The sequence below is a fragment of the Aythya fuligula genome, chromosome 11 (assembly GCF_009819795.1).
Source record: "Aythya fuligula isolate bAytFul2 chromosome 11, bAytFul2.pri, whole genome shotgun sequence".
Taxonomy (NCBI): domain Eukaryota; kingdom Metazoa; phylum Chordata; class Aves; order Anseriformes; family Anatidae; genus Aythya; species Aythya fuligula.
This window is the reverse complement of record NC_045569.1, coordinates 14,963,139-14,980,110: the sequence shown is the minus strand read 5'-3', so window position 1 is coordinate 14,980,110 and position 16,972 is coordinate 14,963,139. Positions and strand designations below refer to the sequence as shown.

General features: G+C 44.0%; 1 protein-coding gene across 7 annotated transcripts in view; it reads left to right on the top strand.

The window, feature by feature from the left end:
- AKAP13 (A-kinase anchoring protein 13) overlaps positions 1–16,972 on the top strand; it is a 213,876-nt gene that overhangs the window by 59,618 nt on the left and 137,286 nt on the right. For all 7 annotated transcript variants that reach the window (XM_032194918.1, XM_032194915.1, XM_032194919.1 and 4 more), the window contains exon 4: positions 594–638. In XM_032194918.1, the coding sequence (XP_032050809.1) occupies positions 606–638 (33 nt within the window). In that variant the 5' untranslated portion in view covers positions 594–605. The remainder of the gene's footprint in view (positions 1–593; positions 639–16,972) is intronic.

Here is a 16,972-nt window from a genome sequence, read left to right as displayed (position 1 = left end):
TTTTCCCTCAATTTTTTAAGAAGTGTTTTTGCTGGTTTGATTTGTATGTTGTTTTGAGATACTTCTCAAACACAGTCCAGTTCAGGGGCGCGGTGGGAAAGGGCACCAAATGAATTTGGGGAAAGTTGGACTCTTCCACAGCTGGAAGAACTAAAAAATCCTTACAGACATTCTTGGGTGGGAAATGGGGGAGGATGTATGGACAGATGTGCAATTAAAGACTGGCAATTGTCATCAAAAGCAGTGATGCTTCGAGGAGGGGTGAACGGAGAGGGCTGCGAAGGGGAAGGCAGTGTGACTCGGAGTATCTCCAGTGCCATCAAGGCCAGTGGTTCAGATGAGGAGCGCTTTGCCCTGCAAATCATTTTGGAATTGTCTTTGATGTCAGCATAAATGGGAAAAAAAAAAAAAAAAAAAAAGTAACAGAACCTCGATGGTCTGAAAGAGAGATCTAAAATTGAAGGTGGCTATTAGGAACAATAATGTGTGGGCACTAATACTGCGTTGGAAGTTTAACGTTCTGCGGCTTATGGAGAAGTACTTAAAATTTTACAAAGAAAAGCCTTAAATTTGCCTTTTCTTTTTTGTTTCAGTGTTCTGAGGTCATGAAACTTAATCCACAGCAAGCTCCATTATATGTGAGTACAAAGTTTCAATGTTTTTTCCCCTTTCCTCCTGTTCCCATAAAATGCTTCCCCCGGCCATTGCTGGCCATTCTGCTCATTTACGCTTTGCTCCCCGAAGACCTTGCTTGTGTTTGTTCAGTTGCACTGCAAATGCCCGGTGATAACCCCCAGGTAAGTTACAGAGCCCCTCTGTCTTTCAAGGAGCCAATTTTAAGGAAGCTTTCCGACACGTAGTGCTGTCATGTAGACTGCATAGACTGCATAGTGCAGGAATCCCCCTCCTATTTTTCTTTTTCTTGTTTTGTTCCCTAACGATGACTGGAGTGAATGACTCGATGCGTTAAGAGGCCATAAGAGGAAACTGCCTGAGTGGAAAATAGGACGTCCCAGTGTGCAGCACTCGCCCACTGTGCTGATATTTTTCTGCTCAAAGTTTTAAACGTGGCAGGGAGCAACTGAAAGCAGCGAAGAGCTGGGCTGTGCTGCGACTCCTGCAGCAGGGCATGGCTTACGTCAGCCTCCTGCAAGCTCGTAACCTCGATGGCTGAGTTAATAGGGAACAAGCTTCCTCTCGCTCCTGAATAGCAGCTTTGTTGCAGAATATGGGGACTGTCAAACTAGACCTGAATTTGTGGGGGTGTATGCATGTGTGTGAAACTTGTGCCAAAGCTGCCAGCCAGGGCTGTAACCGTTTACTTTCTGCAGTGCCTTGCCATGCACTGAACAGGGTTTGCCGGTGAAGCTGTTTAAGGTTTGTGGTCCTGCCCACGGACCTTGCTGATACGGGTAGAGCTGGGTCCGAGGTGGAAAATTTGGAGGAAAAATTGCTTGCAAACAGAGCTCTGAGGGGTAGGAGTGGGAGACTGCTAGGTTAGGTAGTTGAGCTGTGGCTTAGAAAGTGTCATTTGTTGACCTTTAATTTCATGGAAGCTTTCAAATTCCGTCTAATTACCAGCTGAAAGTTTGTACTACATTGTATTAGAGCGTATTTTCTACCTACTGTACTAGGTATTGTACTTGCATCAAGATTAATGTTATACAGATTGATCTGACTTTGGCAAACTGGCCTTCCTGGAGTAGACCACCATGTTCTGTATTATTGTGAAACTCAATTCAGCCTGAAATGTGTTAAATTACAAACATACTGAATACAGGGCAACTTTGAAGAAACCTAATCTAAACTTGGGGCCTAATAAAAAGGGATGAAACTTATGTGCAACTACCTGCTGTAGATGCCACAGAAGAAATGTATGAATGGCAGAAAGCAGGATAAAATTATTCTTACGTCTTTTGAACAGTGCATGATTACCTAATCTGGAGGCTTTGTTTTCCCAGTCTTATCTTCTGACTTAGTTTATTTTCCCACCGTTTTGTGTGGTTTTGCATTCAGCGTGTAATACTTCAGTGGCAGATTTAAAACTTCTCTTCCCCACGTGACAGTGAGGAGGACTTGGCTAAGGTCAAAGTGGAAAACAATGATTGTATGACTCTCAGGAGTCTGTTCCTTTGCAGTGGGAATAAATTCATGACAACTTCATTACTACATGGAGTCCCTCTTCTCTTCCCCCCTTCCTCCAGTGACCGGGTGTATATGCAGATCAGATCCCTTTCAAAACAAACAAGTTCTGGCAGCTTAAGGAAGAGGAAAAAAATATATAAAAAGAAAAACTGAATGACCTTGGAAAAAAAATTGTTTAGCCTTCCTGTTTGCTTTCAGTGTAGATGTTATGTACATTTTAAGATCAGCTTCCGTTTCCCTGGCAGTGCTAATTGGCAGCTCAGCTCATCTGAGGGAGCTGTTAGATGTGAGCAGAACATAAAGGAAAAAATATATCTTCCTGGTACTTTCCTGTTTCAGAAGGCAGACACAACAGTCTTGTGGGCTGGCCATTGGTAGGTAAACAGCAGACCCTCACCGCGTTCCTTGTTCAAAGAGATGCTGACTCCACTTTCCTTGTACAGGCTCCTCCTTCAGCTTGCTTTCAAAAAGCTGAGAACAGTGTCCCATGAATTTCATCTCTGTGAAATAAATGACGGGAAATAGCAAGCCATACAAACATGTCCGGGGGTCTCCCTACATTTGCCTGCTTTTCAGTAAATCACTTCCCCTCAAGTTTTACCCTTTTGTGCCTGGGGCCATTGCAGTGCATCCTTTATCCTCTTCCACTTTTAAACTAATAGCTTAGATTCAAGATTACTTGATTTTATTTATTTATTTTCTGTATCTTGCATGAATTTCATCCTGAAAGTTCTCTGCAAAGTGAAGACTGACCAGCGAGCAGAAACGATACAAGAATCTGTCTTACAGAAATGTTGCATCATTTGGTAATAGCAGCATTACTTTTGGGAGGAGAAAGTGGAAAAACACTGTCTCTGGGTCAGTTCCTGGAAGCCTATCAGATAGAGCACATTTCATCCTATCTGATGATCGGCAAATTGCCCAGATTTGTGCCTCCCAATTCTGAATGATGTTCTGGGAACCCGAGATGCCCAATATACTTGGAACCAAAATGTGCGTGAGGGAGAGGAGGGTACTTCCACATCTGAGCTGACACAGGGGCTGGGCTTGGTGCTGTGCCTGCCGTGCCAGCAGCACAGTCACGAGGCGGAGGAGCTCGTGCCAGGAGAGATAGGGCAGCGAGGCGTTCCTCGATATAACACGGCGCGAGGTGCTTGACGGCAGGGTCAAGGAGCCATCTGAGCTGTGTGGCTCCCAACACACAGTTTTTACAAAGGATGAGGCCTGATGTCGTAGCATGGATCTGAAATGAAGATGCCCAAACCCACTTCTTCTTGAAGCACCTCTATGGGCTCTAATCTCAGCTGCTGCCATCAGTGGGGTTCTGAAGAATTGGGGTAGCAGGGCTGGGAACTCCTCAGAAAGGTCTGCTGTGGTTCATGGGTTCACGTAGCTGTGATGAAGGGTTGAATTCACCCTGTTAAAGCAGTGGCCCTAAGTTTTGTGGTACAAACTTGAGTTTAATCCAGAGGTGGTCTCCAGTCCATAATCAGCAAAGCACAGGGCGGGCTGTAACAGGACCAAGCTTTATCTCCTGGCTCTTTCACTGGCATGGGTCGAGGTTATGACAAGTAACTGTCACTTGGCTGGGGTGAGTGTCTCTGCTATCTGTGCTGGGGCTCTCCTGGATGCTTTTTTTTCCCCCAGTGTGTAATTGTATCGATCATATTTTGCATAGTCTGTGGTGTAACTGTGGATATTCAGTAGAAAAGGGGCTCTATGAAAATCTTTCACATACTTTTGATTTCTTCAAGTGCATTTTACTGCAGGATGTGCAAAAAAAATAATAATAAAAAACAAAATAGTCCATGTGGCTGGGCAGTCCTTGGGCTGCCTTCCTGGGGCAGCATTTGGGAACATCTGTATTGATGTTAGGTACCAGGTTACAGTCTGAAGGTGGCTTTACCTACACCCCTCTTGTGCTTCAGCACCATCCTATTGATAAGGGAACCCAGCTGAGAGCACAGTGTAATGGGTGACATTATTTCAAAGCCCCAAGTCTCAAAGCTGCAGGGCTGAGCATGCACAGGCAGGGTTTGGGGTGGAATGGGAAGGTTGCAGAAGTCTTGTGTTAATGGCAGGCAGGAAGCTGGGAGTTGAGTTTTGTTTGTTTGGGTTAAATACATGCAGTGGCTTCTCTGATCTTCACCCTCTTATGGAAGTTGTATGTCTACCAACACAAGTCAAAGTTTCAGCCTGAGTATTGCAAAGTGCTCCCTAGCTGTTGTCAGTGCGTTGTTGGAATATTCAGGTCATCAAGGAGTACGTGGGTAGGAAAAAAGGGCTCAGCATTGCTCTGAGTAATAGAGCCTTATTTTTAAGTGGCCTTTTTACTGTTGTGATTTGTAAATGAAGTTCTCTGTTCATAAATTAAATAACTTACATCGATCACTTAGCTTAAATACTGCTGTTGCTAAAATCCAAGCAAGAAAGAAAATTGAAAGGAGTTTTGTAAAGTGTTGATCTTTTTATAAATGTTAGCATTAATTGAGAGGCCAGAAGAGTATTCAGCAGGAGATTTAATTGCAGAAGGATCAAGGATCTCAAGCTGCGTCCTTATTTCTAACAAAACTTCAGTAAGTACAGAGTGCACACGAGTAAATGACCAAGGTCGGTTCAGTTGCATACAATATCCTGGTAGTCGTCCTTCAGAAGTACTCAGCAGCCTCACTGGCCTCTGGCTGTAGGGTTACTGTAATGTTTTTGATCATCCTTTTTAACCCATTCACATCTTCTGCCACTCTTAAATCAACGTTGTTTTTTAGAAATATAACCTGAGAGCAGGACTGGGTATGGGAGTGCTGGAACAGGACGGAGGTGACAGGTAGGGGTGAGCCGTGAAGCATTAAGTGGCATCTTCTCTTGATTACTACCAAGACTGCAACCTTAGATCTGTCTTTAAGACAGGAGTGTTTTTTCTCGGTGATAATGATCAGTGGGTGTGAAATGGAAAAGATTAGCAGCTGGAGAAGGGTGATGCATCACTGCAATTTTTTTTTCCTTTTCCTTTTTGATTAAAAGGAACAAACGCTCTAAATCACAGCACTCCTCCTCTGCACGGTTTGTCTAAGGTGTGTCCGCATTATTCGGGGTGACAAAGCCAAATGTGTCATACCCAGAGATTGTATGGGAGGGTGAACGCTTAATTGATAAAAGTGCTCCCATTGACTTTGGTCTTTAATCAGGTCTGCAGACTGAGTCTCTCCTATAAACTGCTACCTGGGAGCTGCACAACCCGCCGAGTTGCTCAGGGAGGGTTTTGATAGAGATGAGAGCTCTCACTTCCACGCCAAAATGCCGTGCAACTTAATGAAGTATGAACTTCAAAAGCTTCGGCAAGAATGCACTGACCCTCTCTTAATGTAACCTGGGTTTGGGTACAGTAGTTCCTCTCTTCTGTTAATGAATGAATTGCTGTAGGTTACCCATAGTGTCACCTTTAATCTAGAACGGGAAGAAAAGAGTAATGCTTGTAATAGGAATATATTTCTTTCACTTGTATATCTCACCCAGAATGAAATGCCCTTTATGTGTGTATTCCTCAGGAGGAGTAATTGTGATAACCTCTGATGTTTGTGTTTTAAGAAAAACCCTCTTTTGAATAAATATTAAAGGGTTAAAGAAAATAAGCACGACACAGCTTTGAGGCTTGTGACAGGAGTGTCTGTCAGGTTGTTATCATGTCTGAGACAGTCCCAAGTATGGCCTGTGCAGTGTTACGAGCTGCTTAATTAATCTTCTTCAGAAATCTTTACCAAAGGCGCAAAAGGAGAAAATGAAATACCTTTGTAGTCCTAATACAGTAAAACGTTGCTATTAGGTTGGCATCGATGTTTTAGTTAATCTACTAATGCTGAATTTGTTTTCTTAGTGGCATCTACGGTCACAAAAGCCACTGAGATGCCCAAATATGAGATCAGTCCAGCAGAAAAGGTGGAATATGCCGAGAGTGCTTTTAATGTGGGAATTTCTCATGAAAAGCGCTATACAGAAGCCCTGTCTGACTTTCTTTTGAGGTCCTTAGGCAGGAGGAGAATGAGCCTTGATGTTCAGCTCAGTGCTGCGGTGAGAGGATCTGATAAGCCTCTTGTCTTTTATTTGTTGGTCCTTGAGTTCTTCTTAATGACAAAGTAGTTTGCTGCCCCACCTTCAAAGTGTCTTTGAATTACGAGTGGAAGGCCTCTGAGCACCCTTTACAAATAAAATATTTGCTTGTGTTCCTTGTGGAAGAACCTGCTACTTGGTTTTAAGAAAGTTGGTTGGGGCACCCGATCAGATGGACTTTGGAGAGGAGCACGTCGCGTCTTTCCTGGTTCTGTTTTCATTCTGCAGGCAAAATCATATCCTCCCTAAACTGTGTCCTCATTTCTTGAGATTTTGTTTTTTAAGTCCTTGATCCACATTTTTTTCATTCTCCTCTTCCCAAACTGTGGTCTGCATCATGCAACAGAAGTACCCCCGCTGCTGAAATGGGATCAGCACCTGCCACCTGAGCTGGGCATCATATTGTGATGAGCTTCTGCTCTTGGGTACCCCAAAAAAGACTGTGGCTCAGATGAGTTACCACGTGGCTGCTGGCTTGCTCCTTTTATACGAGGCATCCTCTAGCACACAAGATCCATTCCGCGTTAGCGTAGGACTTCTTTTGAGTGGTGACCCCTATGGATTTACTGCAGACGGTTTTAGCTGGAGAATTGAGAAGAGGCTGCCTGACCATCAGCACTGCCTTCCTTCAAGGTGAGCCTTGGGTTAAATTGTAGCTCAGAGGTCTCTTCTCAGCACTTTTTTGCTATTAGCCGAAATCAAAATGCTGGTGATTTGGTTTCCAAGCCCTCCTCCCATAATTGTTCATTTGATCTTTGCTTCTGTGATCCTGTTCAGTGTGTATGAATGTGCTGGTGCACAGTAAGTGGCCTAGCTTGGAGTCTAGAGAGCTTGCTGTCTGAAGTTCTGCCCTTCAGTCACCATTACTCGGCGGCACTGCTTGTGATCTTCAAATAATAAGACTTCCAGAAGAAAGATGCTAGAACTGGTACAAGGAAAGGGTGGGAAAGTAGAAAGAGAAGGCATTAATCCCCTCTTTGGCGGTGCTATTAGATTGGTTCATCCTGCTTTCTGAAACTGTGCCCCAGTGCAAACATGCAAAAGGAATCCTTGTATTGTCACACTAAGAGTTTTAATAAAATAAAATTAAAAAAACAAAAACAAACAAAAAAAACCCCACTGTATATTATACCTCTTAGGCTCTGAATTTAGGGTTCTTTATGTCTTGAAGTATCTGATGAGCTGATTAATATCTGGAGAGATGCTGAGAGATTGCATCCCAACCCCAGTGCTGGCTGATTGCGGTGCCTTCCCTCCTGATCAGTGGAGCTCAGCACTTGGTGTTTAAGAGGATGAAAATGCTTTGTAACTCCTGTTCCTCAATAGAATGTATTTATATAGCTTATATTCTTACATTACCTTTAGGACAACCAACCAGATTTCCTATCTTATCTGTCAAGATGCAGGTCCCTGCTTTATTTTCTGTAACAAAATGCGGGCATTCATTTTGGGAACTGTTAGGCTCGAGCCAATTTTGTCAGCAAAGCTAACACGAGGGTGTTTTTGAAGATGTTGAATTGATGAAGGCGTGATGCTTTCAATTAAGCTCTCAAATCTCCTGTGAAAAGCCCATCTGCTCCTGGTCTCCTTTGCTCTACCTGCAGCGCCCTGGTTCACAAAGTTGTGCCGCATGCGGTGCGCTTGCAAGCACTCATCCCCTGCAATCCCATATTGTGCATAAGTGGGAAATAAACTGTGATTAATTGCTCTCTGCTAAGATCGATGCTATGCACTGCCATCAAGTGGCAGCTATGCTGCAGGAAATGTTTTCAGTGCTGCTTTCTGCAGGGCTGCCTGCATTTCTGTCTGTTTCAAAGCGCTTCTCAGTGTTACAACAGTTTGCTCTGCATAGCAGTTGTGGCTGGGGGGTTCTTTTTCAGTAAGGCAATGGTTGTAATGGTTGCTGTTCCCTAATGGCAAAAAAATAAAAATTATGTCACTTTTTAAAGAGAGTCTTAGGCATTACAGTAGCTCCAAGTACTGTAGCTATGAGGCTAGAGCAGATATTTCGCAGCTGGCAGGAAAATCAGCACTCTAAAACACACTCTGAGCTGTGTCTCTTTCAGGGCTTACTGTACTGTAGAGGATGCTGAAGTACAAGGAAAATGCTGTCCTTCTATCTTATGCCTTCAAATGTTAGTGTTCAAATCTGATTTTTTTTTTTTCCCTTTAAAACCCATCAAGACTATTTGTGAAAATACTGCGGTGATAGGAGATTGTTTCAAATAATGTGTCATCAAATGTACTTTATCTTCCAGGATCATATGTACTTTATCTTCCAGGAATTGTGACTCTCTTCAACTCCCTGATGCCAAGAGAATAGCTGGATTTCTGTTTCTTAGTCACTGAATGCATTCAGGCTGTCTGCTCTTTTTTCCAAGCTCTACGAATTTTGTTGTTATTGTTATGTGAGTAATTAGCAGGATCAATCACTCAAGCTGCTGTTAATAAAACGTGTGGTTCAGTTCACTTACAGTGTACTGAAGAACAGAAGAAGCTGTAGAAAGAGGACAGAACAAGACATTCCTATCAATTTGGGTGTGTTTTTATAGGAAATAATTGTAGTAGTTTCCACGGTTTCTGAGAAAAACTCTTTAAGAGTAAGATCAGCACTTGCTGTGGAAACTGGATGGTACCAGGGGGGATATTCTGCTATGGAGACTTGCTGAGATGGGAAGTGGACCTCCACTGCTCCTCCCTTCATGCCTCTTCTCTGGACCAGAGCTCTGTGGGGCTTGCTACGTCTGGGATTTGGGTTGCTGTCGATAGCTGCTTGTTCCAGCAGTCCAGGCCATGACAGCAGGCATGCAGTGTTTTAAATGGATGACCTGGCCAATATTAAACTGCTCAAATAAATGAAAATAAATCAATGATTTCTTCACTATACTGCCAATTCCAACCACACAATAAAACTGTGTTCCCAGCTATTCTTCTTATCAGAGTAGATCTTCCCTAGATTTTCTTCCCTAGTATATAACAAACTTTTGAATGACACTTTTCTCATCCTTTCTATTTTTTAACTTAACTTTGCTTTTTGCCCTTTTGTTGTTAATGTCATTGTTAATTCTTATCACGTCCTTCTGTGAGCTAAAAACCATTAGACGTGCCCTTGGCTGGTTAGTTTAGTGAAGGCTGTCTGCCCAGCACAGCACCTTGCAGAGGCCCTCGGGATGCTCTGAACAAAAGCAGGTGATGGAAGTGCTCCAGAGGTTGTGGAGCCCTGTGCTGAAGCAATAATACACCTTGTTTGGCTCTTAACCACCTGTTCTAGTAACTTCCCCAGCTCTGTGCGCCTAAGTGATGTGTCATAAAGATACATCCATAAAGATAAATTGTGTGTCGTCTTCAGCGCTAACAAGATCCTGTTACTTTGATGGATTTTCTGTTGGCAGTCTGCAGAGATCTCCCGTATTAACGTGTGTGTAATACCCATAATAGTCTTCTGACACTCAATAAAGATTCATCACCGAGCTGATTGATTTGAGATGTAGACATGCTCTGTCAAAGGACGTGGGCTGCTAATGATGGACTTCTTTAAGTGTATCCAATTCTGTTGGAGCTTGTGTTGCTCACAGTGGTTTGGAGTAGGAAATCCATTCCCTGGTCCCCCTGCACCATATATCTCTTTGCAAACAAACCCCACTGCAGATTTAGACACCCGAAGTGGCGTGGGACATGGTGTAGCTGTGAGGTCGCTCTGATAAATCAGCCGTAACACTGTGGGCTCTGCAGACAGTGGAGGTGAGCAGCACAAGTTGCACTCAGAATGGATCTGCACGAGCCAGCATGAGCCTGGAAGCAGCAGTTCGTGTAATATCTGTAAGTATCAGTCTGTCACAGCTGCCTCTGTCCCCTTAGCACGAGGTAGGGGACTATTTGTTGATGCTGTGTTTATTGTAGGTGTCTGTCTCTACCCATATATTCCTCGCACCTGAAGAGTCTTAGTTAAAGGGTCTTTTTTTTTTTTCCTGTATCCATCCTTTGTCCCCTGTGTCAATCTTTTATCCATCAGTGTGCTAAGCTAAACTTGTTTTTGGACCGTATTCTTCCTCACCTTCAGGGGGAGAAAATGGTGGACAGAAGAAGGTTATTTTGCATGTGCAAGTCAGTGCTTCGGTCGTGGCTTTGTGGCTGATGCTGGACGAGGAGCTGGGCTGGCTCAGTGCAGCCTTAATGAAATGTGGAAGGTGTCACCCCGAGTTGCTCGAGGGGCTGGCAGCAAAACCTGTAGCATCGCTCTGCTCTTTTGGTGGCCTGTGGGCAAGCAGTCACAGTCTACGATTGTGTTTTCCAAAGGGCAGCAGACTGCATTGCAAAATCTGTCTTTCTGATCAAAGAGGGGCTCAGCCTCCATGACGCTAACCTGAAACCTTGCTCTGGCACAACCAATAGTGCTGATGTTCATTTAAGAGGAAAATAAAGTTAGATGGGAGGCTGTGATTTTTTTTTATTTTTTTTTAAACCACTGAAGTCATTCTTGTAGTGTCTGCCTGTGTGATTTGTTTTCTTAAAAAAAATTAAAAAAAATAAAACCTCTGCCTCGTGCTGCTTTAAGATCAAGGCGCCTGCACTCATTGGCCATGAGGAAGGACCCAACCCTAATCCAAGCCTGACTCTTTGCCATTCTGTTTATTTCTGGAGTCTTTCCCTGAAGGTCTTATCTGCAAGAGAGGTTGCAGCACTCTGGCAGAGCGCCATCCATCTTCCTTTACGCTTCTGACCCAGGTCACTGCTGTTATCGGGGGGGATATCTCCACGTGAGGAGCCATTTCTAGAACTGCCTGTGTTTGGGCAGATGGCACAGCACTGCCTTTTGTTTCTGGAGCCTGGAGCTCTGCAAAACGAACTGCTTTTGATGCGAGTTTTCTCCCAAGTGCTCCTCCAAGTCTATGAATACTGGTGAAATTGAGGACGTCTGTAATGACTCCTGTTATCTCCCTGTAACATATCTCCGACCTCTTCCCTGCTCCATTCCTTTTAGATATACAAGTGCTGGGAGGCTGTGGGATACATGACCATATTTGCAAAAGGGGCTGAGCGTTTCAAAATGCATCTGGGCCTGAAGTGCCAGCCCTAACAGTGTTCCCAAGGAGGAAAATGCACTTGAGATGAAGCAAGATGCATGCACAACATCCCCCACGTGCAGGCAGAGAGGAAAGGTGGATGTTTCGAAGGAGGACCCGTCCCCAGTTCCACCTGTCTCCCTCCCAATTAGGGAGCCCATGTATCTGTGCCTGTTTTTTTTTTTTTTTTTCTGTAGAGCTGTTCATGTGTTCGTGTGCTGTGGCATCCCCTCTAGATGATGTTCTCGGGGGGGTTCAACACATGTTTGCATCACACTGAGGTAACCTCAGCTGGGAGGGATGCACCAGGTTACTCAGCCCAGATGGGGGCACTTTGGGGGCAAAAGTTTGCCAGGAGGAGGAGTTGAGACGTTGATCTAGTTTACTGGCAGAGGTGAATGAAAATAGATCATAGAAGATCCAAACGGTTGTATTTTGTTGCTTTTCTTGTGGGATGATTTCTGCTGTGTTTTCTAAAAGGGCTTTGTTGTTGCCTTTTCTGTCTTCCAGCTGGTTTCAGAGCATCCTACACTTCTGGGTTTAGGTGGAATTGTCTCACCCTTCCCTTTGATTTTGTTTAACTTATTTGTTCTCAGTCCTGAGCGCTTCCCAAAGAAAGTGGGATATAATTGAAAAGTCAGCTTTTCTTTTAAAAGCCATTTGCATGAAAAACACATGGCGAGTTTGACCCATTATTCCCATTTCAGTGGTGGGGAAGCTCAAAGCCCAGGGATGTGAAGGGACTTGCCTCCTGCTGCAATTACAGCCTGATTCTGTGGCAAGCTGTAGCAGGTGTAAGAACGGGACCACCTCCATCTGAGAATTAAAAAAAATGAAGGTACCGATGAGCCTGGATTCCTCGAAGGAGGAGAAGGAAGGCACAGCTGTGATTTTGGGTCTGTCGTCCTGGTATGGAGCAACTCTGTTAGGAGCTGCTTGGAGCTTTCCAAAGGGGAAGGAAAAAAAGGATCTGTTTCAAAAGCATATTTCTCCTTTTGTGTCCTAATGTAATGCAATAAGCAATGACCCAACAAGAATTTGATTCATGTTATGAGCAGTGGAAACAAAACAAAACTTGTTACAGTGGCAGGTTACGCTTACTCATCTAATCCAGAGCCTAATCCAGCCTCTTTAAAAGAGCATCAGATCGCTGACTTCTACATCTCTGCAGGAGGAAATATACTGCAAAGAGGTTTCATTACTTGCATGTGAATCTCTAAGCCATCCGATACATTGATTTTCTGTCCAATATGACTGCACTGCTTAGGTTTTACCTGCATGAAAAAGCAGCCAGAGATGGCAGCGGTAATCAGCGGTTAATTTGGCTTTTTTTTTTTTGTGCAGAACAAATGCAGCATTGCTAGTTGTTAGCATTTTCTCACTGAAAGCAGGAAGCTAAAGCAACGCTGGAGTGCTTCAGCTTCGCTATCTAACACATGCTTTATTTCCATAAGTATTTTTAGACTTCATGTGGGGGGAGGTCAGAGTGGGTGGTTAATGGGTTAGGTAATGCACTTCACAATTCCCAGTATGAACGAGGAGAGGAAAAAGTTTAGAAATCACATGCTTCACATACAAAAATAGAGCATGCTTCTTCTTTTTATTATTATTATTTGGTAGAAATTTTAAAACCTGTTAGCCAGCAAAACCTGTTAGCCCCTTCGTACTTTGGAGAAATGTGCCTGCAACTGGGAGAACTGGTGTCCCCTGGGGAAATCTGCCCCTTGCCAGCTAAAGTCCCATTTTTCATCTGAGTGCTTGCATTTTGCAAGGGCTGCCCCTTGGGGTCCTGCTGTACGGGATCCTCTGTGAGCACTTTCCCCAAACCAGGTTTCCAGACCCTTGAAGTGGCAAAGAAAGGTTAAAGCCATTGCTCCTTGTTGGAAGGTGGATATTATTTCTGAGCTAACAACGCAAATGATCTTAATTCGTTCCAGCTTAAAGCTTGTCAGCCTCATTGCCACTTGCAAATATTGCTAATGTCATCTGTAAGGACTCCTTTGGAGATAAATCACTCACCTTTACAGACACAAACTGACCCTCAGAGGGAAGAAAGGATTACTTCCACTTTCCCCTACTTTGCCTACACACAACCTGTGTGCCTTTATAGTTGTAGCTCTTGAAAATAAATACCTGAAATGGTGCAGTTGTCCCAGTGCTGACAAGCAGGTGCCTTGCTGCTTTCTGGTTTGATTTTCAGACCCAGTAGCTGGATTTGGGCCTTTTTACGGGTAGATGTGTTTATGCTGCCTTAAGGAGAGACGGACCGCACCGGCATCCCTTAGAGTTGCGTCGTGGTGGTTGAAAGCCCAGGACCAGGTCTGGTTTTCCCAACATATCAGTCGTCTGACAAGGCAGACTGTATGCCTTCCCCCTTCAGTTTGAGAAAGGGAATGTGTTTTTTGAGTAAAGAGCAGCATCCATGCTCTTTGCATCACGTTACAGCTACCCAAAATGCTTTTTCAGAGACTCTCAGATCAAAATGAAGGCAAGGGTGACCTCTTTCATGAATGGACAAAAATGGAATGTTTTCATTTCCAATGGGATTTAAGCCAAGTAAATATTAGCCGATCCAAACTAGTTTTGAAATTAAATTATTCTTATTTGTTGGAGCATTCCAGGGAACGGCTTTGATCTGGCTGTACTTTCACCAAAGGGATATTGGCAGACTGACCTTCCAGTTCCAGCCGTTCAGGATGAAAGAAGGGTTATAATAACCACCTTGTGTGGCAGTGATACTGAACAGATGACTTTTTGGATAATATTAAATGAATAAAGGTAAACATACTTCAATTAAGATGTTTTTGGAGGCTGAACGCAATAGTGCTGTTGGAAGCTCTTCTATGCGGGTCGAAGGAATTTTGGCTGCGTTTGCAGCCGATTTTCTTGAACTCCAAAAAAATGTTTGAAAGAGAGAGGCTTGCTCTGTGCACTATTTCCTTTTCGAATAAATACGTTGTCTCGAAGTGACGTTTTAAAATTAAATGAAAGCTGGCAGCGAACGGCGAAGTTGTTAATAGCTGGGAAGGGAAATGTGCGTCGAGGGAGGGCTGCGTTAGCGCTTTGTTCCTCCTGCTCCCCGGTCACGTCGCGCACAGCGAGCTGAGCCACGCGTAGAGCAGCCGGGACGTAGCTCCGAAGACACCTGGGAATAAACAAGCACACTGCCATTAGGTGGCACCTTATCCATCTTGCTGATGATATTTGGAGGCGATGTAACGTTTTAATTTAAAAATAATACCCATGCTCTGCTGTTGTAATAAGGATATTGGTTTTTTTCCCATTGATCTTGGGCTGGGTTCTCCAGAAGAGCAGGAGGAGGGAGTGGGGTGTTGGTGACCGTCCCTCCGTAAAGTGCTGGGGAGACACAGCTGAAAAGCTGCCAGCTGGTGGGGCTTTGTGTCATCTTGGCTGGAAAGGACATGGTCTGTCCTCCTGCCCCAAAGCAGGGCCACCTCCCCAGTGAGGTCCAACTGCTTGGCACCTGCATCTGTATGAGTGAGGAGTTCATCTGCCTTGTTAAGCCTCAGTTTAAACAGATTTTGGGTTTCTTACCTGCGTTTACACAGGCACCATGTTGCATTAACCTTTTTATTCTGCTTCTTTCATCAATAACAAAGCATACAAGTTATCATTGCAGTAATGCTGCAAATTAAATTAAATCAAGTGTTGTAGTGGCAAGTGCCTGGTTCACATGTATAGGCAGGTGTCTTCTCACATGTTTGCTCTGCGGGTTTGCTTTTATGTCACGGGAATTGGACTGGCTGCTCTTGGATTCAGAGTTAAATAAAAATTCCCCTTAAGGGACCCTGCTTTAGACAATCAGCCCTGTTGATGAGTATCCGTAAATGTCACCTGCATTTTTAAGTCCATTTAAGTGCTTTGTATGTTCATGCCTTAAGGGAGGAACAGTTTGAATAAGGACGGATATAAAAGTCAAAGCACAAAGGCTTTGCAGGTTAAACCTTCAGCTTTTTTTTTTTTTTTGAACATCCGCACAGAACTGGATCCTTTTGCTTGCAGTGGGATATTTAGTTTTCAGCTCAGCGTGTGAACTGGTCATGCTTGAGTTTAAAGCTTGATTTATTTCTATTTGCACTTGTTTTTCTTTTAACACAATGTATGTAACACCGCATATATGCAGACTCTGGAAGTCTGCTCTGGTGTTACGATATGGCACCTTCCTAAAACCTCTGTCTCTAACTCTGCAGCCATGGAAATGCAAACTAGACTCCCTGCTCCATTTACCTTTTGGAAATCATGGTGTTGTTCCTTTTAAGACTGACCCATATATTTATTTAAGACTGGAGGCTGGTTGCACCTGCCCTGACAAACCTCGTTTCTATCAAAAGCAGTATCCTGTGCAAAGCTGCTCCTGGCGAGAGGTACCAGGTGGGAGGAGGAGAACTGGGCACGAACTTGGAGAGGGGAAACTGCTGGGGCATGCCAGGAACTGAAGGGAGGGAGACAACGGACAAGGCTTGAAACAGAGCGTGAGAAGCGATGCTGCCGTGGCATGGGTGCACGGGGGTCTTGGAAGCCTTGGGTTTTTCCTCAGTAATTCTATTTGACAAAGAAGGGATGAACTGAGTGATCTCAAGGAGAAGGTTTGAAACGAAGTGGCATGCGTGTTCTGTTGGCTATGCAAATTAGAATTACATAATCTGCAAAAATAATAACAGCAAAAATCCTTTCCAGATTTGCAGCTGTAACCATATGCTGAACAGCGTGGCGGCCGAGAGCTGGCTGACGCAGCTGGGGTGTAAAACTGGGGCATCCAACTGGTTTTGATCTTTGAGGGAAATGGGGCAGAAGGTCACTTCCCAGTCTGTTGCTGACGATGTCTTGTAGTTTATACAACGCTTCTTTGGGCAGATAGAAGTTGGGTTGTCAGATCAAGTAAGCATGCTTCATGCTTGCAGTAACTGCAAGCCACCCTCCTTCCCTGCTTTCCCTTCCCCAGGGAAAGCTTAGTTTGTTGGATATTGCTCCTTGGTTGTCCGTACAAGTGTAGGAATTGCAGGTGGATTTATTTTATCCTTTGCTAGGATAGCAGTGATGACGATGCGTGTCCTCTGTGTACATCGTTTTTGCTCACAGCAGCTCTTAGATGCTGAAATAAGTCTCCATGAAGTTAAACAAGAATATTTATCTCATGTACAGGCCTAATAAAGTAATAATAAAAAAATATAAATAAATAATGCAGTAATGCTGCAGTAATGTTGCCCTTGACAATTTGCAGAGATGGGCCAGTAACCACTGGGTGCAGCTTCATTGCCTGGCTGTGACAATCTGCTGATGTCCTTTTGTCCATGTTGCTTCTCTTGGAGGTGGAGAAACCTCAGTGGACACAAAGCTTTTCTATCTTTGTGGTTATTGATGGAGGATGAGATGCGTTCAGGGATTGAGTTGGTCACACTGGAGCTGTCAGCACAGTGGCTAGCTTGTCAGGGGAAAGAAATGAGGAAATTAATTTGTCAAATTATGTGAAGATTGGCAATTTTGGGCTGCTAGCCGTTTTGTTTTCTTAGCTAAGTATTTGTGGGGGGACGTGTATATATATATATATATATATATTTGTGAGTGTGTATCCATCCATGTTTGTGCTTTTAAAAGACCAAGTGTGGGGTGTGCGTCAGTCAGACTTCAGTGAAATGGCA